The sequence below is a fragment of the Macaca mulatta genome, chromosome 1 (assembly GCF_049350105.2).
Source record: "Macaca mulatta isolate MMU2019108-1 chromosome 1, T2T-MMU8v2.0, whole genome shotgun sequence".
Taxonomy (NCBI): Eukaryota; Metazoa; Chordata; class Mammalia; order Primates; family Cercopithecidae; genus Macaca; species Macaca mulatta.
The window spans coordinates 112663575-112689427 of record NC_133406.1 but is presented as its reverse complement, the minus strand read 5'-3'; the positions used below and the strand labels follow the sequence as shown (position 1 = coordinate 112689427).

The 25853-nt window shown below is 52.7% G+C and overlaps 1 protein-coding gene and 1 non-coding gene across 6 annotated transcripts; both read left to right on the top strand.

The window, feature by feature from the left end:
• Nucleotides 1-161: 161 nt before the first annotated feature.
• On the top strand, nt 162-25800 carry ATP8B2 (ATPase phospholipid transporting 8B2). Of its 5 annotated transcripts, none has more exons than XM_077945592.1 (28): nt 162-339; nt 2748-2815; nt 5048-5106; nt 5468-5581; nt 5704-5802; nt 6102-6163; nt 6264-6336; nt 6613-6683; nt 7321-7400; nt 8791-8949; nt 9188-9276; nt 12684-12880; nt 16196-16404; nt 17861-17904; nt 18181-18346; nt 18498-18686; nt 18828-18943; nt 19264-19410; nt 19493-19625; nt 19766-19871; nt 20014-20158; nt 20346-20529; nt 20697-20920; nt 21179-21262; nt 21601-21846; nt 21990-22128; nt 24587-24717; nt 24979-25800. In XM_077945592.1, the coding sequence occupies exons 2-28, from the start codon at nt 2785-2787 to the stop codon at nt 25255-25257; spliced, it is 3576 nt and encodes a 1191-aa protein (XP_077801718.1). In that variant the 5' UTR covers nt 162-339; nt 2748-2784; the 3' UTR covers nt 25258-25800. The 5 variants fall into 5 exon arrangements, with proteins under 5 accessions (XP_077801718.1, XP_014966205.1, XP_077801710.1 ...); XM_015110719.3 differs by having other exon boundaries at nt 19264-19428; nt 19514-19625; XM_077945584.1 differs by lacking the exon at nt 162-339 and adding an exon at nt 2386-2503 and having other exon boundaries at nt 19264-19428; nt 19514-19625.
• Nucleotides 14085-14144, top strand: LOC114675012 (U7 small nuclear RNA). Its single transcript, XR_003726098.1, has one exon. It is a non-coding gene; the product is annotated as a U7 small nuclear RNA (small nuclear RNA).
• Nucleotides 25801-25853: the final 53 nt, after the last annotated feature.

The window sequence follows — 25853 nt, the reverse complement described above, 5'->3', positions numbered from 1 at the left end:
GATGAGTACGTGTGGCGAGTTCGCGGCCCGGCCACGCCGAGCCTCGGAAGGGCTAAGACCCTCCCCCTGCCCCGCACAAAGATGGCTGCTCCCTCTTCCCCGCTCCTTCTCCCCTCCCCAAAACCCCCTCCCGCCCCCCGATCCCCGCCGCCGGCTCCGTCACTTCCGCCCCGCCGTGGCCGAAACTGACACAAAGTAGCGGGCCGAGGCCCCGGTGGAGCGGGGCCGCAGCTGGGGGGGCGGGAGCCCGCGGGGAGCCGAGCCGAGCGCCCCCCGCCCCAGCCCCCGGCATGGGCAGTACGGGGCCGCCGGGGCGGGCGCCGAGCGCTGAGCGCTGAGGTGAGGCGAGGCGAGGCGAGGCAAGGCGGGGGCGCCCGGGAGCGCGGGGCCGGGAGGGCAGAGGGAGATGCGGCCGCAGCCGCGGGGCTGGAGGGGCCCGGGAGCGGGTGTAGACAGGGGAGCACCAGGGGCAGAGAGTCGGGAGCTGCGTCCAGACGGGACGGAGGTGGCTGCCGACTGGAGAGGAGGGGCTGTCGGGTGCCCGGGGACGGGGTAGAGCGGGGGGCTGTGTGTGCAGGATGGGAGGATGGGGTGCCGAAGGGGCGCGTGGAGAGCAGGAGAGCGGCGCGAGTGCCAAGGAGAAGCTCGTGCAGTCTCGGCCAGGGGAGACCCGCCCAGAGAGTTGTTGGGCGAGAGGAGTAACCGGGACCCGAGGGTTTGGTGCCTGGAGAAGGGAGTTTGGGCTGGTAGGCTTTGTCTCAGTAAGGTGGAGGTCTCTGCCTGAGGAAAACTGAGGGTGTCAGGAGGGGCGGTAGCTCTGGGACATTATAGCTGTGCTGGGAGCCCTGAGTTCTGTCCTTGGTGAGGGAAGGTGGCCCGAGCTCGTGTTGGTGGCCAGTGAGCTGGGGGTCTCGAGTTCCAGTTCCTCCTGTTTCCCTGACCTGCCAGCCTCCTCTGAAAGAAGTGGCCAACCTTTGGGGCTCTTGCTTGGAAGGGAGCAGGGATCGGACCTATAGGAGGAGCTGTTTTCCTCCATGGAGCATTGCCTGCTTGCCGGGGCTGGCTATTTTTATCCCAAATGTGGCCGAGAGGGGGCTGGGGCTGGGTGACCGGGCAACGTGGCTGATGGGCCTGACCTGCTCAGAAAAAACCCAGGCTGTGTGAGACTTTGAGAAGGAAAAGTGAGAGGGGATCCCTGTTCCCAGGTTTCTCCTCCCTTCCCCTTGGAATGATGGCCCCCGCAGAGGGGATGAGGTCTGGGGCCAAGCCTGCTTCCAGTCTCCCCAGGGTCTCAGAGGTAAAACAACTTTCCTGGTCCATATCCAGACTCCTGACTCCTGACGGCGTGTGCAGCTCTTACATTAACTCTTTCATGGGACTCAAACTCAGATCTTTAGGCTGATAGTGCTTCTTGATCCCTTCCTCCCCAAGGGCGGGGCTGCCCGTAGAACTTGTGATGTCCACCCTTGCATCCTTTAACCTCTCCCTGTGCTCCCCACCCTCCCGTGACTCATACTCAGACTGGGTGGAGACCCTGGCTGGGGGCCCTGGAGGAGGGCTTGGCATCTCTAAAATATGGATGAGGTTTTTCTTCCTGAGCCAGGCACCCTGGCCTGCCATAGTTGGAGAAGGTCAGGGATGAAAAGGACTTCTGGTTTTCAGGATTGCCTGACCTGGTGTAAGGGCGGGATCTGAGCTAGCGCAGGGAGAACTGGTGTGGGTGACTAGGCCATGGGCAGAGTCTGTAATTACAGAGGTTGGCCAGACAGGCAATTAGTATCTCTTGGGGCTGACAGGCTGGTGGGGTATGCCTGGTAGGCTAGAGGCAAAGGGAACCAAAGAGGATGAGGAGGTGAAAGGCCTTCCACCCAGAAAAGGAAAGAGGAGGTGACTGGCTGGCAGTTTCCTTTGGGCCAGGCTGGGGAGTAAGGATGAGGCTCTGCCTTGTAAGGCCAGGCCTTGAACCTTTTGGGAGAAAGAAAGGACATGGGAAGGTGGAAGCAGGCAGAGGCCTGTCTCACTGGTGCTCCCTGAACCTGCATCCTGTGCCATACTGACTGGACTAGGCTTGGAGTGGGATGGAGGGAGGGGCAAACTCCCCACCAGGGTTGGGAAGACCCCTCTGGCAGCCCAGAAGGGTGGCTGACCCAGGCTGAAGGGAAGCTGTTTGGGGACTGTGCAGAGAGTGAGGGCCATGCCTCTAATGGGAGCTCCCCTGGAGGAGGTGATGATGGAAGCCCTAGTAATGGGGGGTGGGGATGGCAGGGAACTTATAAGCCTTTCGAGAAGGGTGGAGCCTGCCCACCCTATTTCCTGATGCCCTGCCAGGTGTTTCCTGGCTTATGTTCCCTCCACCCCACCCTTTGGGGAAACTGCTTTCTAGTAAGCACAAGCACTACTCATTGCCACCAGAACACATGAGAACCTCCATTGTCCCTGGGATGGATACCTTGAGAGCTCTGCCCCTTTTTTCAATATCTGGCCTCTTCTCCTTTCCCTACAGGCATGGGCTTCTGTAAAGTATCAGTCCCCCATGTCACCCAAGGGAGGGGCATGATGGGAGGTGGTGGGGGAAGTCCCCTCTTTCCCAGAGACCCATCATGGCAGTAAGAGGAGAGACTGGGAAGAGGAGGCTGGGGGAGGGGCAGGGTCAGAGCTGGAGAAGAGGGTCTTCAAAAGAGGTCTCATGAGGGGAGGGAAGGGTTACCCTCAGTTTCCTGACCTCATTCGTCTGTCACTGCTTGCAGGGTCTCCCATGGGATTGCTGGGACCTTGCTGGGTGAGATGGCACTGTGTGCAAAAAAGCGCCCCCCAGGTAAGACAGGCAAGGAGGGGAGATCCCGGGAACCATCAAGAGTGGGTGTTGTTATGGCTCAGGGAGCAAAAGGAAAAGGGACAACTGGTATGGGTCTGAGGGAGGGTAGCTTACAGCAGTCTCTACCAAGCTTAGGGGGAACCTAGGAAACCGAATTCTTCCGCTTGATCCCAAAGCTGGGTTATGTGCCAGGACGGCGCTGGGCACCTACGCCCCGAAACACCTGCAGTCTTATCGTGGGGCACCTGCAGCTCCTGCTCTCTGGCCCAGGGAGCTGTGTTCTCATCTCTGCTTGGTCCTCTCACCCCCTCCCTGCTCCCCTCATTTTTTCATCTACCAGTCCTTCCGGTTTTTCCGCGGGCGGGGGTGTGTGTGCGTGAAAGCGGTTGCCCCCAACAACGCCGGCAGTCCGCTCACCCGCATTGGCCGGGCCCCCGCATTGGCCGGGCCCGGGGGTGGGAGGGGAGGCGGGGCTCGCGCGCGAGCTTTCGCCTACGCGGCGCGTTGGCAGGCTGCGGCTCCTGCAGTCGGGGAGCGGGCGGGGGCGGAGCCCTAGGCGTGCTCGGCGTGTCCGGGGCCACTCAGCGCACGCTGGCATCCGCCAGGGGGAATGGGGGGCGGCGGCGGCGGCGCAGCTGAGCTCGCGGTGTCCCCGAGCGCCGACGGCCGGGAGGATGGCCAGGGCTGCGGGTGGGGCGCGTGCCCGACAGCCGGGGCTTCCCTCTGAGCGGCCGTGGCTCCTGCACCTCCCCGGGGGGCCGCCCGGTCGATGCCGCTAAGGCCAAGGACGTATAGACGGTCTGCCCGCCCCCACTCACACCGGGATCATGACGGTCCCCAAGGAGATGCCCGAGAAGTGGGCCCGGGCCCAGGCGCCTCCCTCTTGGAGCCGAAAGAAGCCCTCCTGGGGGACAGGTAACTGGAGGCAGCACCTGGCAGCTCTCCCGCACCCATTATTTCCCCACTCCAATCCCTACATTCATTTGTCCCCAGCCTTCCCCTACCTCCCCTGATCCTCTTTCCAGACCCAGAGATCCTGGCTCCGAAGGATCCAGTCCCTACCTTCTTCCTTTGCATGGTCTTTGGTGATTGCGCAGGGGACTCAGCCCAAGGGAGCCCCTCTAGGGAAGTTTATGGGAGTGAAGTGGCTTGGTAGGCAGGGGGCACTGTGGCCTGGGGTTTTGTTACTGCAGTGTGCTCTGCAGGGGTCCTGGGGTGTGTAGAAAGGGTTCTGGAATGCTGTCTTTGGCTCCTGGACAGGTTTAAGGAATTAGGTTTGCTGCCACCAAGTTACCCCTTTTTGCAGCATGAGGTCATGGTGACCTCCAGGGAGATGGGCTGGGGAATCTATTATAGAACAGCTCCTTACTCTGGGACATGAATTTGGTGCCTGCAGTCCCAGACCTGCAAAGGTTTGGGATAGGTTTACCTAGACGGGTGTCACTAACTGAGTGACAAATGAGCCCTTTAAAGGGAAATGCGTGCAGATGGTACAAGGAAAGTCCAGTTAGAGCGCAGCTGTTTCCATTACATTTCATTCCTCCCACCTCCATCTCTATCTCAGTCTGCATGACCTATATCCCTGAAACGCCCCCCCTCCCACTTTTCTACTTGAAGATGAGCTTTGAAATAAGATGATGTCATTGTGGGCCAGTCAGAAGCAGCTGCTGGTGACATGTGACAAGCAGAGGCTCCTGTAGGGGGGACTGCACGTGGGGCTGGGATGCTGCCGCAGAGCAGCTCCAGGGCACAGTGAGCCTCCTTCTTGCCACCTACCCAACCCTCCAAATTAGGGAGACAGCAGTACTGCTACTAGATCTGCAGTGGTCCCCAGGGGGAAGGAAACTTTACGTTTTCAGCGCTACTCCTTGATTATGACGATATATGCATTAATAATAGCAGCAAAGGGGGCTGGGGAATCCCAGGACTGTCAGTGGTTAAGATTCCTCTGCAGTGGGGGTGGGGGAGACAAACTGGGTGCTCCCAGTGGAAGACTGTGAAGGTTGGTGGTGAGGAAAAGAGAACATACCCTATCCTGTGAATGTAACCTGGAGAGCCGTGTGGTCAGGCTGCTGGTGAGAGGTGGACTGGAGGGAAGAATTTGATGTCCCCCCTCAGTTGTGGAGCTAATTCCTTAAAATGATGTTCTGTGGAAAAAAACAGGGAACCCCCACAAAGTGTTGGTCCAGAGCTCAATTTGCTCCTCCTGACTGCAGCATCATTTTGTTGCAGAAGAAGAAAGGAGGGCGCGGGCTAATGACCGAGAATACAATGAGAAATTCCAGTATGCGGTAAGTGACTCTAGACCACCCGTTCCCTGTCTCTGTTTGGAGAGGGGAAAGGGGCAAGGACAACCTACCCTTGGGACTGAGGGCTACCTGGGAAGAGTGGTTGGGGGAGGGGAAGGCAAGCTCCTCGGCCACTCTCAATCTGCTACGGTGCTGAATTTTTCATGCCTTCACCTGTCAGTGAAGCAGAATACATTGACCCCCTTGAGACTCCCATCTCTCCTCCCCTTTCCCACTCCCACACCTGTGTTTGCTGGCTTTTGGGGTAGAGGTCTGGGGAAGTATAAAGATGGGGGAGGCAGCCTCAGTCTGGTTCTGGGTTGGGGCTGGAGGCTGCTCATTATCTTCTCTCCTACTGCCATAGAGTAACTGCATCAAGACCTCCAAGTACAATATTCTCACCTTCCTGCCTGTCAACCTCTTTGAGCAGTTCCAGGAAGTTGCCAACACTTACTTCCTGTTTCTCCTTATTCTGCAGGTAGGTGACCCACAGTAGATTTTTTGCAGCTCCCCAAACTTAATAAAGCCAAGGAAGAGGAAAGGGAGTGAAGGCATCAGATGGGGCCTCAGAGGCATACTTCTCTTTTTTTTTTTTTTCAGTTGATCCCACAGATCTCTTCCCTGTCCTGGTTCACCACCATTGTGCCTTTGGTTCTTGTCCTCACCATCACAGCTGTTAAAGATGCCACTGATGACTATGTGAGTTGGTTTCATTCCTCTGTTTTGTCCCAGTCACCCACCCCTACTCCAACCCCCACCCCCAACTCACAGCCACCTTCACCCAGCACAATTTCTTGGTGACTTTGACATCCCTTACCCGGTCCGGCTAGATCTCTGATGTCTTTTTGCTGAGGGTGGGGAGGGGGAGTCAGGGAGTGAATTGGTTTGTGATGGGGTATATATGAGGTGTTACCCAGCATGCTCTGAGTTCTACTGATTAACGAATTCCTTCGAAGCGAGGGAAAGTGTCTTACCTTTCACAGTTTTCTTCTTTTCAGTTCCGCCACAAGAGTGATAACCAGGTGAATAACCGCCAGTCTCAGGTGCTGATCAATGGAATGTGAGTGCCTGTTGGAGACAAGAGCTCTGGGGAGGAAGGGGGTCCCCTAGGAACCTCTTTAGCTCCTGACAGCCTCTTCACTGTCTTCTTGTTGCCTCAGCCTCCAGCAGGAGCAGTGGATGAATGTCTGTGTTGGTGATATTATCAAGCTAGAAAATAACCAGTTTGTGGCGGTAAGGGACAGGGTACCCCTCTAGGCTGGTAGGGTTCTTCCTCTTCTTTGTCAAAAAGGGATGAATCTTTCCTGATTTACTGTTGCCTCGTAAACACCCATGGCAGGAAACTTTCTCACATCAGAGGCTTCTGTGTCATGCTGATATGCCTGGGACTAGCCATTTATGCATCTGGAACTAAGCAAACCGAGAATGCTTGGATGAAGGAGCCACCATCACAGCCCACTGGGGGTGGAGGTTTGCATATTTGGACTTCTCATTAGTTTTTCTCTCTAGGCGGATCTCCTCCTCCTTTCCAGCAGTGAGCCCCATGGGCTGTGTTACATAGAGACAGCAGAACTTGATGGGTAAGTGGCATGCTCAGTGTCAGCCCTCTCCTTCTGTCTCTTTGGAGGTAAAAAGATTGTCTTTGAATGAGGTTCTCAGGCCTGGGCTCTGTCTGAATTTGGAAAAATTAGGGTAAGAAGAGCTTTGGATGGGATGTGCAAAGTGTTATTTGGCCGGTATTTGCGGGGCTAAGCAGTTATACACCATGCTTAGGTGTCACCAGGTAGAATTTAGAGGATGGGGAAAGGTGGGTATGGTGACTCACTCCTGTAAATCCTAGCACTTTGGGAGGCCAATGTGGGAGGATTGCTTGAGGCCAGGAGTTTGAGATCAGCCTGGGCAAGATGGTGAGACCTCGTCTCTACACACACACACACACACACACACACACACACACACACACACACACAATAAATAAATAAAAAAAAATAAATAATTTTAAAAATTAGCTGGGTATGGTGGTTTTAACGCCTGTAATCCCAGCCACTTGGGAGGCTGAGGCGGGAGGATCGTTTGAGCCCAGGAGTTCGAGGCCTTAGTGAGCTATGATTGTGCCACTGCACTCCAGCCTGGGCAGCAGAGCAAGACCCCATCTATGAAAAAAAAATACTTAGAGGATGAGGAGGGATCGGGGACTCAGGGATACTGTCCTTCTAGTGAGACCAACATGAAAGTACGTCAGGCGATTCCAGTCACCTCAGAATTGGGAGACATCAGTAAGCTTGCCAAGTTTGATGGTGAGTAATTTTGGGGGAGCAGCCTGAAGGTAGAGGAGGGGCGTTGGGTTTTGCTTGGGGGCGTTAAATTATACCTTTTCATTTGGACTTTTTGTTGTTGTTATGCAACTTCCTGGACTGTTTTGGGGAGGGGAATGTTGGTAATGTCATTTGGCTCCCTCTTGATTGTGAGTTGATAATTATTTCAAGGGAACTTTGTGGCTGATAGCTCCCCACTTGCTATGCATGTTGAGAGAAATTCAGCATATTCTTTTTGCTTATTAGCTTGGAATAATAATATATGTCCCTTATAAGACAAACCATACAAAGTGTATAAGAAAAAGTGAATGAAGATCAGTACCATGGCTCACGCCTGTAATCCCAACACTTTGGGAGGCCGAGGCGGGCAGATTTCTTGAGACCAGGAGTTCGAGACCAGTCTGGTCAACATGGTGAAACCCTGTCTCTATTAAAAATACAAAAATTATTAGCTGGGTGTGGTGGCGTGTGCCTGTAATCCGAACTATTTGGGAGGCTGAGGCGGGTGAATTGCTTGAACCTGGGAGGTGGAGGTTGCAGTGAGCCGACATCGTGCCACTGCACTCCAGCCTGGGTGACAAGAACGAAACTCCATCTCAAAAAGAAAAAAAAAAAAACATAGAAAAATTAGCCAGGTGGCGTGGCGTGCATCTGTTGTCCCAGCCACTCGAGAGGCTGAGGCATGAGAGTTGCTTGAACTAAGGAAGTGGAGGTTGCAGTGAGCTGAGATCATGCCACTGCACTCCAGCCTGGGCAACACAGCAAGACTCTGTCTCAAAAAAAAGCAAAAAAAAAAAAAAAAGAAAATAGCTCTTCCTTCTTCTTCTACCCTGCTCAGATAGCCACACTGACAGTGTGTGTTCATCCACACTTTTCATACATGTTTGTACAAACAAATATTAGGTCATGCTGCTGCTTTTTTTTTTGAAACACTCTGTTGCCCAGACTGGAGTGCAGTCGTGCAATCTTGGCTCACTGCAACCTCTGCCTCCCAGGTTCAAGCGATTCTCGTACCTCAGCCTCCTGATTAGCTAGAATTACAGGTGCCCGCCACCACGCCTGGCTAATTTTTGCATTTTTAGTAGAGACAGGGTTTCGCCATGCTGGCCAGGCTGGTGTCGAACTCCTGACCTCAAATGATCTGCCCATCTTGGCCTCCCAGAGTGCTGAGATTACAGGCCTGAGCTACCGTGCCTGGCCTGCTTCATTATTTTCCTGAAGAGCTGCATCAGCTCACACTCCCACCAGCAGGGTGTGGATGGGCCCTTGTTCTTGCATCCTCTTCCCTCAGTGCATTTTCTCTTTGTTTTATTGTCTTGTGGTCAGGCTGTAGACTGGACCTTGAGCAGTGGAATTTTTGTCTCCTGTTCAGGTGAAGTGATCTGTGAACCTCCCAACAACAAACTGGACAAATTCAGCGGAACCCTCTACTGGAAGGAAAACAAGTTCCCCCTGAGCAACCAGAACATGCTGCTGCGGGGCTGTGTGCTGCGAAACACCGAGTGGTGCTTCGGGCTGGTCATCTTTGCAGGTGAGCCTCCTAGCATCCAAAGAAAGAAGGGTAAGAGGGACCCAGCCAGCCCTCCCTCAGGAGTATGGGATGAGGTGGGAGAATACCTAAGGTAAAAAACCTCCAGCTCTGTATACAGGCCTTTTATCCAGCCAGTGTCTCTATTCCCTCTTGGTGTCCTGCAGTCTGGGGATCAGGGCAGAAGCCCAGAGGCAGATGTGTTATTTGGCTTTCCCAGTCCTTCCCATTTTTTTTCCAGGTCCTGACACTAAGTTGATGCAAAACAGCGGCAGAACAAAGTTCAAAAGAACGAGTATTGATCGCCTAATGAATACCCTGGTGCTCTGGGTAAGGCGCCCCACATCTGGTCCCTGCCCCTGCCCTCGGCTTCTCCCTGGGTGGCTCCTTTTCCTTTCCTCTCTCTTCTTTGGGCAGTAGTCTTCAAATTTGGCTTTAAAGCCACTAGCAGGTCAGCTACACAAAGGCAGTGTTTATTTTAGGCTCCTTTTAGTTGGAAGATGTTATTTAAAAAAACTTTAGGAACGTGCATGAATCAACAACTTAAAGCTAAAACAAATCATCCCTTCTCTGATTCCAGTTCTGATGATGACTTTGTAAAGCATGTGACCTTCTGTTTGCTTTTGCCAGGGACAAGGAGGCCTTCATGGGGATGGAGAGGGAATTAAAAGAAAAATTTCCATTTGGAAGAGGTTGGCAGGGTCTTTTCCCCCCAACTTCTAAGAACGAAGGATCCCAAAGGAAAAGTTTCTGTTTTGGTTTTTGGCAATTCCTGAATCCTTCTCTTGTTTAGCTAGAAATCTGAACTCCTTGTTGGGCTCTCCTCCCCTTCCTGCGCCCTGACTGTCTGCTGCCTGCCCCCTACATGCCAGCTTGCAAAGGCTGGGGCCGGCCTCTGGTGAGCTGGTTTCCGCTCTGGCTTTAAAGGGTGTGCAGAAACCCAGCCTGCTGGGCGTGGTTGTCTATCACATAGGGGGCTTCAGTCGCCCCCTGGTGGTCATTGGGCACCAATCTCCTATTTTGTTTCAAAGCCTCAACAGTGGAGGCAGCTTTGGAAATAGATGTAGGAAATTGGACAGTGGTCTGGTTTTTTACCAGTCTCTCCAGAGACTCCAAAATTTATAAGATTTTTGACTAATCAAGAAATCTAGACCGGGGTGGTGGCTTACACATGTAATCCCAGCACTTTGGGAGGCCAAGGTGGGAGGATCATTTGAGCCTAGGAGTTCGAGACCAGCATGGATACCATAGTGAGACCCTATCTCTACAAAAAATTGAAAAATTAGCCAGGTTTGGTAGCATGCACCTGTGGTCCCAGTTAGTCTGGAGGCTGAGGTGGGGGGATTGCTTTCCCGGGAGATTGAGGCTGCATTGAGCTAGGATCATGCCACTGCACTCCAGCCTGGGCAACAAAGCAGGACCCTGTTTCAAAAAAAGAGAAATCTACGTTTATGAAGGTATAGTTTGTTTCCCAAGTTTTTTTTAAAAAAGGCAATCTTGGCCGGGCGCGGTGGCTCAAGCCTGTAATCCCAGCACTTTGGGAGGCCGAGACAGGTGGATTACGAGGTCAGGAGATCGAGACCATCCTGGCTAACACGGTAAAACCCCGTCTCTACTAAAAAATACAAAAAACTAGCCGGGCGAGGTGGCGGGCGCCTGTAGTCCCAGCTACTCAGGAGGCTGAGACAGGAGAATGGCCCGAACCCAGGAGGCGGAGCTTGCAGTGAGCTGAGATCCGGCCACTGCACTCCAGCCTGGGCTACAGAGCGAGACTCCGTCCCAAAAAAAAAAAAAAAAAAAAAAGGCAATCTATGTGAGATAGTGAACATTATTGTGGCTTGGCATTTTTGTTGGCTTGTGGAGGCCTAGCCCAGGTGAATAGATGATTTACAGTAAGTTTTGTGGTATGTTAAAAGTAGCTCATACCCACTCTTACCAACTTTGAGGACTCTGGAAGGTTTCAAGGTGCCAGACCGGGAGCTAATCAACTATTTCAGTTTCTTCATCATATAGATGAAATAATGGTCAGACAGAAGGCCACGTGATAATTGGTGACAGACTAGAACCTGTCACCAATTCTGAGCTTTTTCCACTAGAGCAGGGGTTTCCAATATTTTGACCTCCCTGGGCTACATTGGAAGAAGAATTGTCTTGGGCCACACATAAAATACACTAACACTAACAATAGCTGATGAGCTTAGAAAAAAATAATTGCAAAAAATAACTATTTATTTATTTAATTATTTATTTATTGAGACGGAGTCTTACTCTGTCACCAGGCTGGAGTGTAGTGCAATGTCATGATCTCGGCTCACTGCAACCTCTGCCTCTTGGGTTCACGTGATTCTCCTGCCTCAGCCTCCCTAGTAGCTGGGATTACAGGTTCCCGCCACCATACCTGGCTAATTTTTTGTATTTTTAGTAGAGATGAGAGATGGGGTTTCACCATGTTGGCCAGACTGGTATTGAACTCCTGACCTCATGATCTGCCCGCCTTGGCCTCCCAAAGGCGTGAGTCACCGCACTTGGCCTTTGTTTGTTTGTTTGTTTTTTGAGACAGGGTCTTGCTTTGTTGCCCAGGCTGGGGTGCAGTGGTGTGATCTTGACTCACTGCAACCTCTGCCTCTCGGGTTCAAGCAATTCTCATGGCTTGGACTCCTGAGTAGCTGGGACTACAGGCAAGTGCCACCAGGCCTGGCTAATTCTTTTGTATTTTTAGTAGGGATGGAGTTTCACCATGTTGGCCAGGCTGGTCTCAAACTCCTGACCTCAGGTGATCCATCCGCCTCAGCCTCCCAAAGTGCTGGGATTACAGGCATGAGCCACTGCGCCCAGCCCATAATCGTTTTTTTTTTTTTTTGGTTTTTTAAAATTATTTTTCTTTTAACATTCAGCTGTTACCAAAATCTCACAGGTTTTTTTTGTTGTTGTTGTTGTTTTTGGTTTTTTTGAGACGAAGTCTCGCTCTGTCACCCAGGCTGGAGTGCAGTGGCGCAATCTTGGCTCACCGCGAGCTCCGCCTCCCGGGTTCACGCCATTCTCCTGCCTCAGCCTCCCGAGTAGCTGGGACTATAGGCGCCCACCACCATGCCCGGCTAATTTTTTTGTATTTTTAGTAGAGACGGGGTTTCACCGTGTTAGCCAGGATGGTCTCGATCTGACCTCATGATCCGCCCGCCTCCGCCTCCCAAAGTGCTGGGATTACAGGCGTGAGCCACCGCGCCTGGCCTCTCATAGGGTTTTTTTTTTTTTTTTTTTTTTTTTTTTGAGACGGAGTCTCGCTCTGTCGCCCAGGCTGGAGTGCAGTGGCCGGATCTCAGCTCACTGCAAGCTCCGCCTCCCGGGTTCGGGCCATTCTCCTGTCTCAGCCTCCTGAGTAGCTGGGACTACAGGCGCCCGCCACCTCGCCCGGCTAGTTTTTTGTATTTTTTAGTAGAGACGGGGTTTCACCGTGTTAGCCAGGATGGTCTCGATCTCCTGACCTCGTGATCCGCCCGTCTCGGCCTCCCAAAGTGCTGGGATTACAGGCTTGAGCCACCGCGCCCGGCCTCATAGGGTTTTAAGAAAGCTTATGAATCTGTGTTGGGCCACATGTGGCCCAGAGACCACGGGTCGGACAAGCTTGCACTAGAGCATCTGAGCTTTTGAGGGCTCAAGGGATGAGTACATCACAGATGCACTTGGTTTTGAGGGCTTCCTACATGTCAGCCTCACCTGTGTTTCTCATTCCTCCCCAGATTTTTGGATTCCTGGTTTGCATGGGGGTGATCCTGGCCATTGGCAATGCCATCTGGGAGCACGAGGTGGGGATGCGCTTCCAGGTCTACCTGCCGTGGGATGAGGCAGTGGACAGTGCCTTCTTCTCTGGCTTCCTCTCCTTCTGGTCCTACATCATCATCCTCAACACCGTTGTGCCCATTTCACTGTACGTCAGGTATGTGCCTTCTCTGCCCTGGGGTTTCTCCGGGGAGTCAGGTGGTCCCATAGAACTTTTCTTTTCTATGAAGATGAAGTCCTTGAGAAGTAACTTGAAGTCCTCTTCTTCCTGTACCGTAAACATTTGATGTTATCTGTTTATCTTTGTGGGCAGAGCAAACTTTTTACCACAGTTTCCTGGTACTTGGAACTGTATTAGAGAAAAAAAAATATTGATTTATTCAGCACCTGTTTATTACATGCCTCCTGTGTACAAAGAAGTGTGCTAGGTGCCATCACACATAAAAGATGAATTAGGAATGGATCTCCTTCCTTCTAGGTGCTTACATCTAGTAAAGGAAGGAAAATCTAAACACATTATAAAACAAAATAGGGACCAGTGCTGTAGAACTCGACCTAGAGTCTTCTGTGTGCAGCAAGGGGATACAGAGATGTATTAGGTGACCTCTGCCTTCAGCAGCAGCAGATGGATGGGTCGAGGAGGGGAGATCTAGACAGTGTCAGACTGAGATACCATGTGGGAGGCACAGGGTGCCGGGGGCTGGGAGGGTGTCACTCCCTAAGCAGGTAGGCAGGGAGGGAGAGATGGCATTTGCTCTGGGCTTTGAGTGGTGATTGGGCTGGGTGAAGGTGGAGCCGCAAAGGAGAGGAGGAGGGGAGGAGAGGGCTGGAAGCGTAGGTGTGGAGATGGGAGCCTGGGAATGGCCTGTGGAAATAGTTGGCCAGGGTCTTGGGCCAAGAGCGAGAGCTGGAAACATAGCTTGCTACTGATTGTGGAGGCTTTTGAATCTTTGCCTGTGGACTTTGTACTTACTAACCATTAAAAGTTATTAAAGAGACCAAGCACAGTGGCTCACGCCTGTAATCCCAGCACTTTGGGAGGCCAAGGTGGGCAGATCATGAGGTCAGGAATTCGAGACCATCCTGGCCAACATGGTGAAACCCTGTCTCTACTTAAAATACAAAAATCAGCCAGGTGTGGTGGCAGGTGCCTGTAATCCCAGCTACTCGGGAGGCTGAGGCAGGAGAATCGCTTGAAACCAGAAGGTGGAGGTAGCAGTGAGCCAAGATTTCACCCCTGCAGTCCAGCCTGGGCAACAAGAGCGAAACTCTGTCTCAAAAATCAAAATAAAGCAAACAAACAAACAAAAGTTTTTGAAGGAAGTGAAAAGAATGTATTCTATATTGTAAAAATGCATTCCAAGTGTCACAGCTCTTTTAGAATTTCCCTAGCAGGTTTTCCGGTTTTCACTGGAGCCCCTCCCCCACAAAAAGAAAAAAAAAGCATTCTAAAAAAAATCTAAAGAATGCTTTAGGAAGTGTTGACTGGCAGTGGTGTACAGCATGAATAGGATCAAGGCGACATCTAGGATGTTTGAGGTAAAGAGAATGTTAGCAGGGACAGGCCAGTGAGAATGAAGGGGAGGAGGAGAAAGAGGAGGCAGGAAGAACGGCCAGGGGAAAGGAACTTTCTTGCTTAGTGTCTTGCCCTTGAGATAAGGGAACCTGTGACATTTTTAAGGAAATGTTTTATGGAGGTGCTGAAAACTTGTCCTGTCTCCCATCTTTTGTTCATACAGATTCCCCAAATAGCCCTCAACTCGTTCCCAGCCTCCAATCTTAACTGCTGGTGATAATAAATAGAAGATATAGCATTTCTCTGCTGAGGGAATACAGTTTAGGCTTTTCCAGGGTGTGAAAAGGAGAGTCAGAAGGTTCTGGGTTTAGTCCTGTCTCCTCAGTGGCCATGTGACCTCAGGAAAATCCACAGTCACTCAGGGCCTCACTTGATCTCAGTTTTCCCGTGTGAAACAGGAACAGGAGTACTTGTCTCACCTTTTGATAGGATGTCTTGATATAAGATACTGGCTTAGAAGATAACATTTTAAACTTAAATGACTGTACAGTTATTGGGTGGTAGCCTGTTCGTCGTGACTGTTACCACTCCCTTCTGTATTACTATTTAAATGCCTTTTTGCTTACAACCTAATTTTGTTTTCCCACCTATGGGCTTTTGCTATCTGTGTTTTGTATCTCAGTTCACTTGAAGCCCTTGGAGCAGCTAAAACAGTTTTCTTTCTGAGTCTCATCAGGTCACAGTGTGTATGTTTGGGGGAGACTGAGAGGGGGTTGGAGAGCTGCGTGAGGAGAAGGCTCTTCGGAATGTGAAGACATTCCCATTTGCCTGGTAATGGGATCCTGATAGGAGCCTTAGTCAGGTGGGAAGCAGAGCTCCGGATATGGCCCCATTGCTTGGCTGCACTGGACCTAAACATGGCCCTTTCTGGAAATGCTAACAGTGCATATGATTAGCAAAGAAGAGGATATGAACAGACCTGGAGATGTTAAAGGCACTATATTGGCCAGGCACAGTGGCTGTCGCCTGTAATCCCAGCACTTTGGGAGGTGAAGGTGGGAGGATCTCTTGAGTTCAGGAATTCAACACCAGCATGAGCAACACAGCGAGATCCATCTCTATAAAAAATGAAAATTAGCCAGGTGTGGTGGCGTGCACCTGTAGTCCCAGCTACTGGGGAGGCTGAGGTGGGAGGATTGCTTGAGCCCAGGAGTTTGAGGCTACAGTGAGCTATGATTATGCTACTGCACTCCAGCTTGGGTGACAGAGACCCTAGCTCAAAAAACAAATGATCTAACAACCACCACCACAGAGCGCTGTGCTGTTGTGAAGTGGCGGTGTTCTGCAGATGCCTAGGGCCCTCTCTGTCTGGAGTCAGCACCTCAGCCCTGCCCCCTGTTCAGAATCAGGGATGTAGCGCTGCGAGCCCAGGGTGGAAGGAGTGCACCTGCCTGTGCTGGGACAGTGAGGAGTGGGCTTCAAGCCTACTCCATTTCCCCTCCCTGGTGCGGCCCCTCTTTGAGGTGGCGTCTGCATTGCTGTGGCATGCACAGCACCCTCATTATTTCTCTCTCTTTTTTCTCTCCCCTCCCTCTGGCACTTTCACTTGTTTTTCTCTGCATGGTTTCTGTATTATTAGTACTGAGGTAAGAACTGGCCGAGTGCCTTGTCTACAGCCCCTTCTCCTCCTTTGCTGTCTGTCCTGCCCACCCAGGCCCTTTGCCCCTTCTTGTCTGGAGAGCGTCAGGAGGGTCGGGTCGGGGCATTCCTCTGCTGGCTGTGTGCAGCCGTCTCCACCTTCAGGCTCTCCTTGCCCTTTCCCACCCAGGTTTCTGTGCCCAGGTGTCTTCTCCGTTCTCGTCTCTCCCCAGGTGGAGGGCCTGCAGCGAAGGCCCGTGCGGGTGGGGCACCTCCTCCCCTTCCCGACCCAAGCTTCACCTCTTGTCCCCTGTGCAGTGTGGAGGTTATCCGTTTGGGCCACAGCTACTTCATCAACTGGGATAAGAAGATGTTCTGCATGAAGAAGCGGACGCCTGCAGAAGCCCGCACCACCACTCTAAACGAGGAGCTGGGCCAGGTGGAGTACATCTTCTCCGACAAGACGGGCACCCTCACTCAGAACATTATGGTTTTCAACAAGTGCTCCATCAATGGCCGCAGCTACGGTATGGTGGCACCACTGGGGACTGGACGCTTGCACCTCGCCTGGAAGGACAGTGGAACTGGGGCCCCACAGTTTCCTTAACATTGTTTTTTTCTTCCTTCCTAGTTGGGTCTGAGGGGCCTTGAAAGGGTCCATCCTGGCCAGGCACAGTGGCTCATGCCTGTAGTCACAGCACTTTGGGAGGCTGAGGTGGGAGTACTGCTTGAGCTCAGGAGTGCAAGACCAGCCTGGGCAACATAGTGAGACCCCATCCCTACAAAAAATTTAAAAATTAGCCAGGTGTGGTGGCACCTGTGGTCTCAGCTAGCCAGTGACTCAAGAGGCTGAGGTGGGAGGATCACTTGAGCCTGGGAGGTCAAGGCTACAGTGAGCCATGATCCTTTTACTGCACTCCAGCCTGTATGACAGAGTGAGGCCCCGTCTCTTGAGAAAAATTCACACACAAAGAAGAGGTCCATTCTGTGTCCCATGTCAGGAAGCAGATCCTGGCTGGGCGCAGTGGCTCACGCCTGTAATCCCAGCACTTTGGGAGGCTGAGGCGGGTGGATCACCTGAGGTCAAGAGTTCGAGACCATTCTGGCCAACACGGTGAAACCCAGTCTCTACTAAAAATACAAAAATTAGCTGGGCATGGTGGCAGGTGCCTGTAAGTCCAGCTACTTGGGGGGCTGAGGCAGGAGAATTGCTTGAACCCAGGAGGTGGAGGTTGCAGTGAGCCGAGTTTGTGCCATTGTACTCCAGCCTGGGCGACAAGAGTGAAACTCTATCTCAAAAAAAAAAAAATTAGATTCTGAGAGTCCTCCCCTGATGCCCTGATCCTGGTCTCAGCTCCAGGAATTAGGGAGCTCCATGGCTGTTTGAAGTGAGACACTGGCCTCTGGGCATCCTGGCCAGGCAGAACCCTGCTGCACTCTCCCCTGTTGCTGCTCAGGGTCCTTGTGAGTCTGTGGAATGTGGCTGTGGTTGGACTTCCCAGTGTGGCCCTGCCTTAGTGGCCTGTGGCTGTGCTGCTGGGATGGCCTGGGGCAGCATGTGGGGCTGACTTTTATGCAGAGTGTGGACCCCTCTTGTAACTGCTTTCTGTACTGACCGATGCCTTTCAGTCAGTGTCTGAGCCTTGTCTGCTGCACAGGTCTAATGGGTGCAAGGAGGCCTGGGAGGTGTGGAATTGCAGCTGCCCTAAGGGGAGTGCCACCTAGGGTGGAGACAGGGATGGTGAGCAGTGGGTGCCGGGGCTCTTTCATGGCCAGGCCTTGGGGTTCTAGGGTCTAGGGTGCCTGCTGTCTCCTATCCCGCAAGGTCAGTAGTGTGACTGAGTGACTCACACTGTGACAGCTGCTCAGCGATTAGGGTTGAGGGGCTCAGTGGCTGTGGGGATTCTGTGTTGGAGGTGTTTTCCGTGCTCTGGAGTTCTCTGGCTCTGACATTGCTTCTTTTTCTGCCCTGGCTGTATGTAGGTGATGTGTTTGATGTCCTGGGACACAAAGCTGAATTGGGAGAGGTAAGATTCAGTCTCCCTAATTCTATGTGCCAGTGAAACAGGGTGCCTGGCCAGTAACAGTTAGTGTAGTCAGGAGTGATGTGTTGTCTGGATAGGAGATGGAAGCTGCTTGGAGAAATGGGTGTTTTAAGGCAGAACTGGTGATGACAGAATTGGAAATTTTGAGGTCCACCGTGGACAAGAGCCTACTAAGACTTGGGAGGGCAGGGATGAACACTTTCCCGGGATGCAGCCTGGCACCCCAGCCTTTCCTAAGAGCTTTCTTACGTGTTCCAGAGGCCTGAACCTGTCGACTTCTCCTTCAATCCTCTGGCTGACAAGAAGTTCTTATTTTGGGACCCCAGCCTCCTGGAGGCTGTCAAGATCGGGGACCCCCACACACATGAGTTCTTCCGCCTCCTTTCCCTGTGTCATACTGTCATGTCAGAAGAAAAGAACGAAGGTGGGCTGAGGAGCCGGCTCGCACTCTTCCGACCTGACTCTGCCCTTGGGCTCTGCTCTCCTCTGCAATGTGGCTGGGCTGGGGCTTCCTGGGCGGGGCACATGGCTGAGAGAGGCCACTTATATCACGTGTATTCTTCCTCCCCACCCAGGAGAGCTGTACTACAAAGCTCAGTCCCCAGATGAGGGGGCCCTGGTCACTGCAGCCAGGAACTTTGGTTTTGTTTTCCGCTCTCGCACCCCCAAGACGATCACTGTCCATGAGATGGGCACAGCCATCACCTACCAGCTGCTGGCCATCCTGGACTTCAACAATATCCGCAAGCGGATGTCAGTCATAGGTGAGGCCAGGACTAGGGTGCTGGGGCGTTTGGGGGCGGCATTAAGGCCTGGAATGGGTGAAGTGTGCCAGGTGACTCTTGATGTGTTTAGGTTGCCTGTCTGAATTTCTCTGGCACTCTCTCTACCTGCCCCATTCATAGTGCGGAATCCAGAGGGGAAGATCCGACTCTACTGCAAAGGGGCTGACACTATCCTGCTGGACAGACTGCACCACTCCACTCAAGAGCTGCTCAGCACCACCACGGACCACCTTAATGTGGGTGTGAGGAGAGGAGGGCCAGCCTGGGGGTTCTACTCTTAGTGTGGGGGAGGCGGCTTGTATGTTTTATTGTGTAAATGTAAGGTCTACAAAGTGATGTTTGGGTGTGTATATGTAGTGAAGTAATTACTACGGTCAGACACGTTAACACATCAGCCAGCTCCCATAGTTACCTCTTTGTGTGTGTGTGGTGAGGGTCCCTAACTGTGGAATGTGGCACACGCCCAGTCTACAGTGCAGGATTATTCATTGTCGCCCTCATGCTGTCCCTTAGCTCTCCAGACTTACCCAGGTGTGCCTTTCCACTCTGCCTCCAGGAGTACGCAGGGGAAGGGCTGAGGACCCTGGTGCTGGCCTACAAGGATCTGGATGAAGAGTACTATGAGGAGTGGGCTGAGCGACGCCTCCAGGCCAGCCTGGCCCAGGACAGCCGGGAGGACAGGCTGGCTAGCATCTACGAGGAGGTTGAGAACAACATGATGGTACGGGCTGTGGGACAGGCCAGGGGTGGGCACGGAGGGCTCATGCCTGCGACTCTTGTGCCAGGAATCCTTGTGGTATTTTCAGCTGCTGGGTGCAACGGCCATTGAGGACAAGCTTCAGCAAGGGGTTCCAGAGACCATTGCCCTCCTGACACTGGCCAACATCAAGATTTGGGTGCTAACCGGAGACAAGCAAGGTGAGAGCCCAGCAGGGCAGAGGCAGTTGCAACTGACAGTAGCCCTGTTGGACCCTTGCATGGAGCCGAGGACATCAGGCAGACGAGTGTGCTGACCTTGTTGGGTGCCTGTCCGTAGCTCCTGCGTTCTCTCTTGGTAGAGACGGCTGTGAACATCGGCTATTCCTGCAAGATGCTGACGGACGACATGACCGAGGTGTTCATAGTCACTGGCCATACTGTCCTGGAGGTGCGGGAGGAGCTCAGGTAAACAAGAAGCCTGAGGGAGGCGGTGCTCTGCATTGTGCTCAGGGCTCAGGCGGGGGTTTCTGGACCCTGTTTAGGCTTGAATCCCTGCTCCCCACTGCCGTCCTGAAAGACCACAAGCATATCATTTCCGCCTCGACAGGAAAGCCCGGGAGAAGATGATGGATTCATCCCGCTCCGTAGGCAATGGCTTCACCTACCAGGAGAAGCTTTCTTCTTCCAAGCTAACTTCTGTCCTGGAGGCCGTTGCTGGGGAGTACGCCCTGGTCATCAATGGTCACAGCCTGGTAGGCATCGCTGTCCTTAGCTTGGGCAGTGTCTTTTCAGGGAGCACTTCTGTCCAGGGCTTTTATATCTTGTTTTAATTTCCCCTGACTTCAGAGAAGACTCTGGTCTCAAAGGGGACTGGGAGGAGCTGAGACTCCCAGGTGTCTCCTGGAAAGACTGGCTTTCTCAGGTTTCTCTGTGCTCCAGGCCCACGCACTGGAGGCGGACATGGAGCTGGAGTTTCTGGAGACAGCATGTGCCTGCAAAGCTGTCATCTGCTGCCGGGTGACCCCCTTGCAGAAGGCCCAGGTGGTAGAACTGGTCAAGAAGTACAAGAAGGCTGTGACGCTTGCCATTGGAGACGGAGCCAATGATGTCAGCATGATCAAAAGTGAGTGTGGGCTATGCAGGTGTGTAGGTCGGGCTTGAGGCTGGGGAGGGGCCCACTGGGGTCTCTGGACTGCAGAAGAATGATGGGAAGGGGGTTGTAACTTGGTAGGCTCTAAAGTGTGTGGCCGGTGGCCATCTTCACCCTCTTGTCATCTCTTGTCTCTGCAGCGGCTCACATTGGTGTAGGCATCAGTGGGCAGGAAGGGATCCAGGCTGTCTTGGCCTCCGACTACTCCTTCTCCCAGTTCAAGTTCCTGCAGCGCCTTTTGCTGGTGCATGGGCGCTGGTCCTACCTGCGAATGTGCAAGTTTCTTTGCTATTTCTTCTACAAAAACTTTGCTTTCACCATGGTCCACTTCTGGTTTGGCTTCTTCTGCGGCTTCTCAGCCCAGGTAATAAGTGTTCCCGGTCCACTGTAGTGCAAATCTGTTAACCTGAGTGCAGAGGTTCTATCTGTCTTGTTTATCACTCAGTCCCCCAGGGCCTAGCTATTTTCTGGTACATACTTTTTAAAAATGCTTATTAAAGGAGGAGAGAAGGAGCCTGAGAAAATTTCTTTGGGTTCTCTGTATGTGACATCAGCTGTCTTCCTGTGCCTGATGTGTAGCAAAGAAAGGTTGCGTGCTCCCTTGCTCCCTGTTCTCTTCCAGACCGTCTATGACCAGTATTTCATCACCCTGTATAACATCGTGTACACCTCCCTGCCAGTCCTGGCTATGGGGGTCTTTGATCAGGTATGGGGGAGTTTGATGATCAGATGGGATGCGGGGAAGGTCACTGCTTGAAGGAGTCACATAGACAGGTGTGACACTTGTGCCCATTGTCTGTGGCCACTGGGAAGGCAGTTCTTTCAGCTGGGGAAGGTGTGACTGGTTCTCCCTCCTGGTTGCAGCTGATCTAGAACTCTCTTGGGTTGCTGAACTAAGTTAGACTGGGGGTACCTGGCTTGAGGTTGGTTCTAGCTGCCAAAGACTTTGGAAAGAAGGAGGCAGGGACAGAGTCTGCCCTTGGCCTTGTGGAGTCAAAATGGCAACCTCTGAGGCCCCCTATGCTACATGGTCCTCCCACACAGGATGTCCCTGAGCAGCGGAGCATGGAGTACCCTAAGCTGTATGAGCCGGGCCAGCTGAACCTTCTCTTCAACAAGCGGGAGTTCTTCATCTGCATCGCCCAGGGCATCTACACCTCCGTGCTCATGTTCTTCATTCCCTACGGGGTGTTTGCCGATGCCACCCGGGATGATGGCACCCAGCTGGCTGACTACCAGTCCTTTGCAGTCACTGTGGCCACATCCCTGGTCATTGTGGTTAGCGTGCAGGTATGAGGCCGTCCAGGAACTCCCCTCTTCTCTGGAAGGAGTGAGCCTTCTGTCCCTGGGGCTGCCGTGGGCACCACAGTTCTGTTTCTGGGTGAAGGGGTTTTTAGGGGGTGCACCTGCCTGATTATGCCTACTTTCTGCAGATTGGGCTGGACACAGGCTACTGGACGGCCATCAACCACTTCTTCATCTGGGGCAGCCTTGCTGTTTACTTTGCCATCCTCTTTGCCATGCACAGCAATGGGCTCTTCGACATGTTTCCCAACCAGTTCCGGTTCGTGGGTAAGTCCCCGTGGCCTCCTTGAATCAGTGAGGAATCACAGCTTTTCCGGACTAACAGGACGGTCAGCCAATCTGCACATTTCAACATTTCTTATGTGCCAAGTATTCAGTGAGGTGCTGAGGGAATATCAAGTTATATCTGACCCAGGCCTTGCCCCCAAAGAGCTTCCATATCCATGAAAGTGAAGAACAGCCCTGCCAGACCATGGAAGGCCAGGCTTCACGGTCAGTAGAGTTGCTTTTGTTGAGTTAGCCAGGGACAGTTCCAGAGAGGGGGCTGCTGTGAGTGGAGGCAGGACTGGGGAGTCAGATTCCAAGTTGGAGAGCTGGAGGTGTTTGTAGGGAATGGAGACTGCTCCAGGTAGAATGGGCAAGAATGCTCATTGAGAAGCAGTGGGGGAGAGGCTGGAAAGGTGGAGCATTTGAGGTGTCAGAACGCCAGGCTGTCAGGATTGCATCCAACTTGCTGGGAGTCTTGATTCATTTATTTAGAGGAAGAGGAGGGAGCAGCATCAAAAGACTGCTTGAGAAAGATGAAGCTGGTGTTGACGTCCAGCAAGGAAGTTACCAGAGTGACCAGTGCAAACTGGTTCAGAATTGGTGCCACAGTGGCCGTGGTGGGTGGCAAAGAGGTGGGAGGTATGAAGTGAAGGAAGTATTTACAGATCTTGGCATTTGCTTCAGATCTGTTTGTTCATTTATCACACGAGCAATTTTTTTTTTTTTTTTTTGAGACAGTCTCGCTCTGTTGCCCAGGCTGGAATGCAGTGGCGCGATCTCTGCTCACTGCAAATTCCGCCTCCCAGTCTCAAGCGATTCTCCTGCCTCAGTCTCCCGAGTAGCTGAGACTATAGGCGCCCACCACCATGCCTGGCTAACCTGGCTAATTTTTGTATTTTTAGTAGAGGTGGAGTTTCACCGTGTTAGCCAGGATGATCTCAATTTCCTGACCTCATGATCCGCCTGCCTCGGCCTCCCAAAGTGCTGGGATTACAGGTGTGAGCCACCGTGCCCAGCCCACACAAGCATTTTATAGCACCTAGTATGTGACCCGTTATTCTGAATGCCCGGGGGGGGGCAGCAATTAACCAACAGGTGGAAGCGGTTGCCCTCCTGGATTTTATATATGAGAGAGACAGATAATTTATACATGAACAGATATAATGTCTGGAACTAATAAGTCCTTTAAGAAACATCAAGTGGGCTAGAGAGTGACAAGCATTGTTAGCAAAGACCTCTTGTGGAAGGGACATTGGTACAGATACTTTTTTTTTTTTTTTGAGACAGTCTCACTCTGTCGCCCAGGCTGGAATGCAGTGGCATGATCTTGGCTCATTGCAACCTCTGCCTCCTGGGTTCAAGTGATTCTTCTGCTTCAGCCTCCCAAGTAGCTGAGATTACAGGTACCTGCCACCACGCCTGGCTCATTTTTATATTTTTAGTAGAGATGGGGTTTCACCATTTTGGCCAGGCTGGTCTTAAACTCCTGACCTCAAGCGATCCACCCACCTCGGCCTCCCAAAGTGCTGGGATTACAGGTGTGAGCCACCGCGCCCAGCTGGCACAGAGAAATCTGAATAAAGGGAAAAGGAGCCTGCCATGTGGCTCTCTGGGAACCATCAATCCAAAAAGAGGAAACAGCAATATATACAAAGGCCTTCAGCCCGGGCCTGGGAGGAGGTCTTCTGCACGTGGAGCTGGGGAGCTGGGGAGGAAATGAGTTGGAGGGTGGGGGTGTGGAATCATTCTGGATTATTTAAGCCCTTATGGGTTTATTAAAATATTAAAAACTTTGAATTTTTAATATTAATCTAAATGTGAGAGGAAGCCATTGGAGGGTTTTGAGCAGAGAGATACCATAAGCTTACAATGTTTTTAAAGGGCCACTCTTACAGTTTTGTGGATTATAAAGCGTAGGGGGCAAGGGTGGAAATGGGAGACTAGTTAGGTGAGAGCCTGATGAGGGCTTAGAATAGAGTAAAAGGCCGTGGGATTCCAGAGATGTTTTGAAAATGGAACCAACAGATTGAATGTGGGCTCCAAAGAAGAGAGAAAAATGAATCAAAACAAAACAAAATTTTAAAAAGAAATGAATCAAGATCCATCGCGGGGTTTTTAGTTGGAGCAACTGAATGCGTTGTGGCATTTCCTGAGCTGAGAAAGACCCGGATCAGATTTGGGGGAAGGAAACAATAGTTGAGTTTGGGCCACGGGAAATTCGAGATGCCTGGTAGATGTTCAACAGACATGTCAAGTCTGGCAATTGAAGCAGCAGGTCTGGAGCTCTGAGGGAGTTTGGAACTAAATTTGGAGATCTACATTTGGAGGGTGAGCCTGGAGAAGCGGGAAGCCAGAGGTGACTTAGGCTTTGAGAGTGGGGAAGTGGAGCTGCCAGAAATGGGAATGGGGAACGTCCGCCTTGTGACTCCCAAGGCCACCAACTCCTCTCCATCCCCAGGGAATGCCCAGAACACCTTGGCCCAGCCCACGGTGTGGCTGACCATCGTGCTTACCACGGTCGTCTGCATCATGCCCGTGGTTGCCTTTAGATTCCTCAGGCTCAACCTGAAGCCGGATCTCTCTGACACGGTGAGAAGCTGGGCTACCTGCTGTGGGAGGCAGAGATGGGATGGCCCGAAAGGCCTCGTGTGAACCCTGGGGGGCTCTGTGGGGCCGTGTGGCTGCTCAGTGTGTTGGTGCTTATCTGCTCTTCCTGGGGACAGACACCGTGTGCAGCTGGCCGCGGAGGCCTCTGCGTCAGCCTGGTCCTGGGTGCTGTGGGTCCCTTCTCCTTGGCGATGTCTGACACCTCCACGATGACAGAGGGCTCTTCCCTGTGCCCCTCTGCAGGTCCGCTACACGCAGCTGGTGAGGAAGAAGCAGAAAGCCCAGCACCGCTGCATGCGGCGGGTTGGCCGCACGGGCTCCCGGCGCTCCGGCTATGCCTTCTCCCACCAGGAGGGCTTCGGGGAGCTCATCATGTCTGGCAAGAACATGCGGCTGAGCTCCCTCGCGCTCTCCAGCTTCACCACCCGCTCCAGCTCTAGCTGGATTGAGAGCCTGCGCAGGAAAAAGAGTGACAGTGCCAGTAGCCCCAGTGGCGGTGCCGACAAGCCTCTCAAGGGCTGAAGGCCGAAGATGGATGCCCTGTGCCAGTGACCAGAGCACTCGGGGCTGGCCAGTCACTGAGGGAACAGTGTCTCGGAACTGCTGGTCCTCACTCCTTGCCTCCTGTCCCCCCGGTAGACTCTGTCCTGCTGGTCCCACCACACATGGCTGGGACATCCGTTCCCAGCTGCAGGCCCTTCCATCAGCTGGGGAGCTAGAGGGAGCAGACCCAAGGGCAGAGCAGAGGCTGAGGCACGGGGAGCCAGCCCCAGTTGGGGACCAGATGTAGAACCAAAAACAAGAAAAAACTGTGAGAGATTGCGTCTGCCCCTGCCCTGCTTGGGACCCACAGGGAGACTATAATCTCCTTATTTTTTTACTCCTACTCCCCAGAGGGGCCCTAGTGCCTCTGTTCCTGAATTACACAAGAATGTACCATGCCGGGAAGCCAGAGACCTGCGGGGGCCTCGGCCCCTCACATTGTGTATGTCTCTCCTTGATTTGTGTTGTGTCCAGTTTGGTTTTGTCTTTTTTATTTGGCAAGTGGAGGAGGCTTTTATGTGACTTTTATGTTGTGGTTGGTGTCTTAACTCTCCTGGGAAGAGGAGGCTGGCACA

What these genes read in the sequence shown, in the direction of transcription:
- ATP8B2 (XM_077945584.1), top strand. Translation starts at nt 2,418, where the DNA reads ATGAGAACCTCCATTGTCCCTGGGATGGATACCTTGAGAGCTCTGCCC. An exon ending in AAAATAACCAGTTTGTGGCG is followed by an intron (nt 6,337 to 6,612) that starts GTAAGGGACAGG and finishes TTTTCTCTCTAG; the next exon opens with GCGGATCTCCTCCTCCTTTC. An exon ending in CTATGGGGGTCTTTGATCAG is followed by an intron (nt 21,263 to 21,600) that starts GTATGGGGGAGT and finishes CCTCCCACACAG; the next exon opens with GATGTCCCTGAGCAGCGGAG.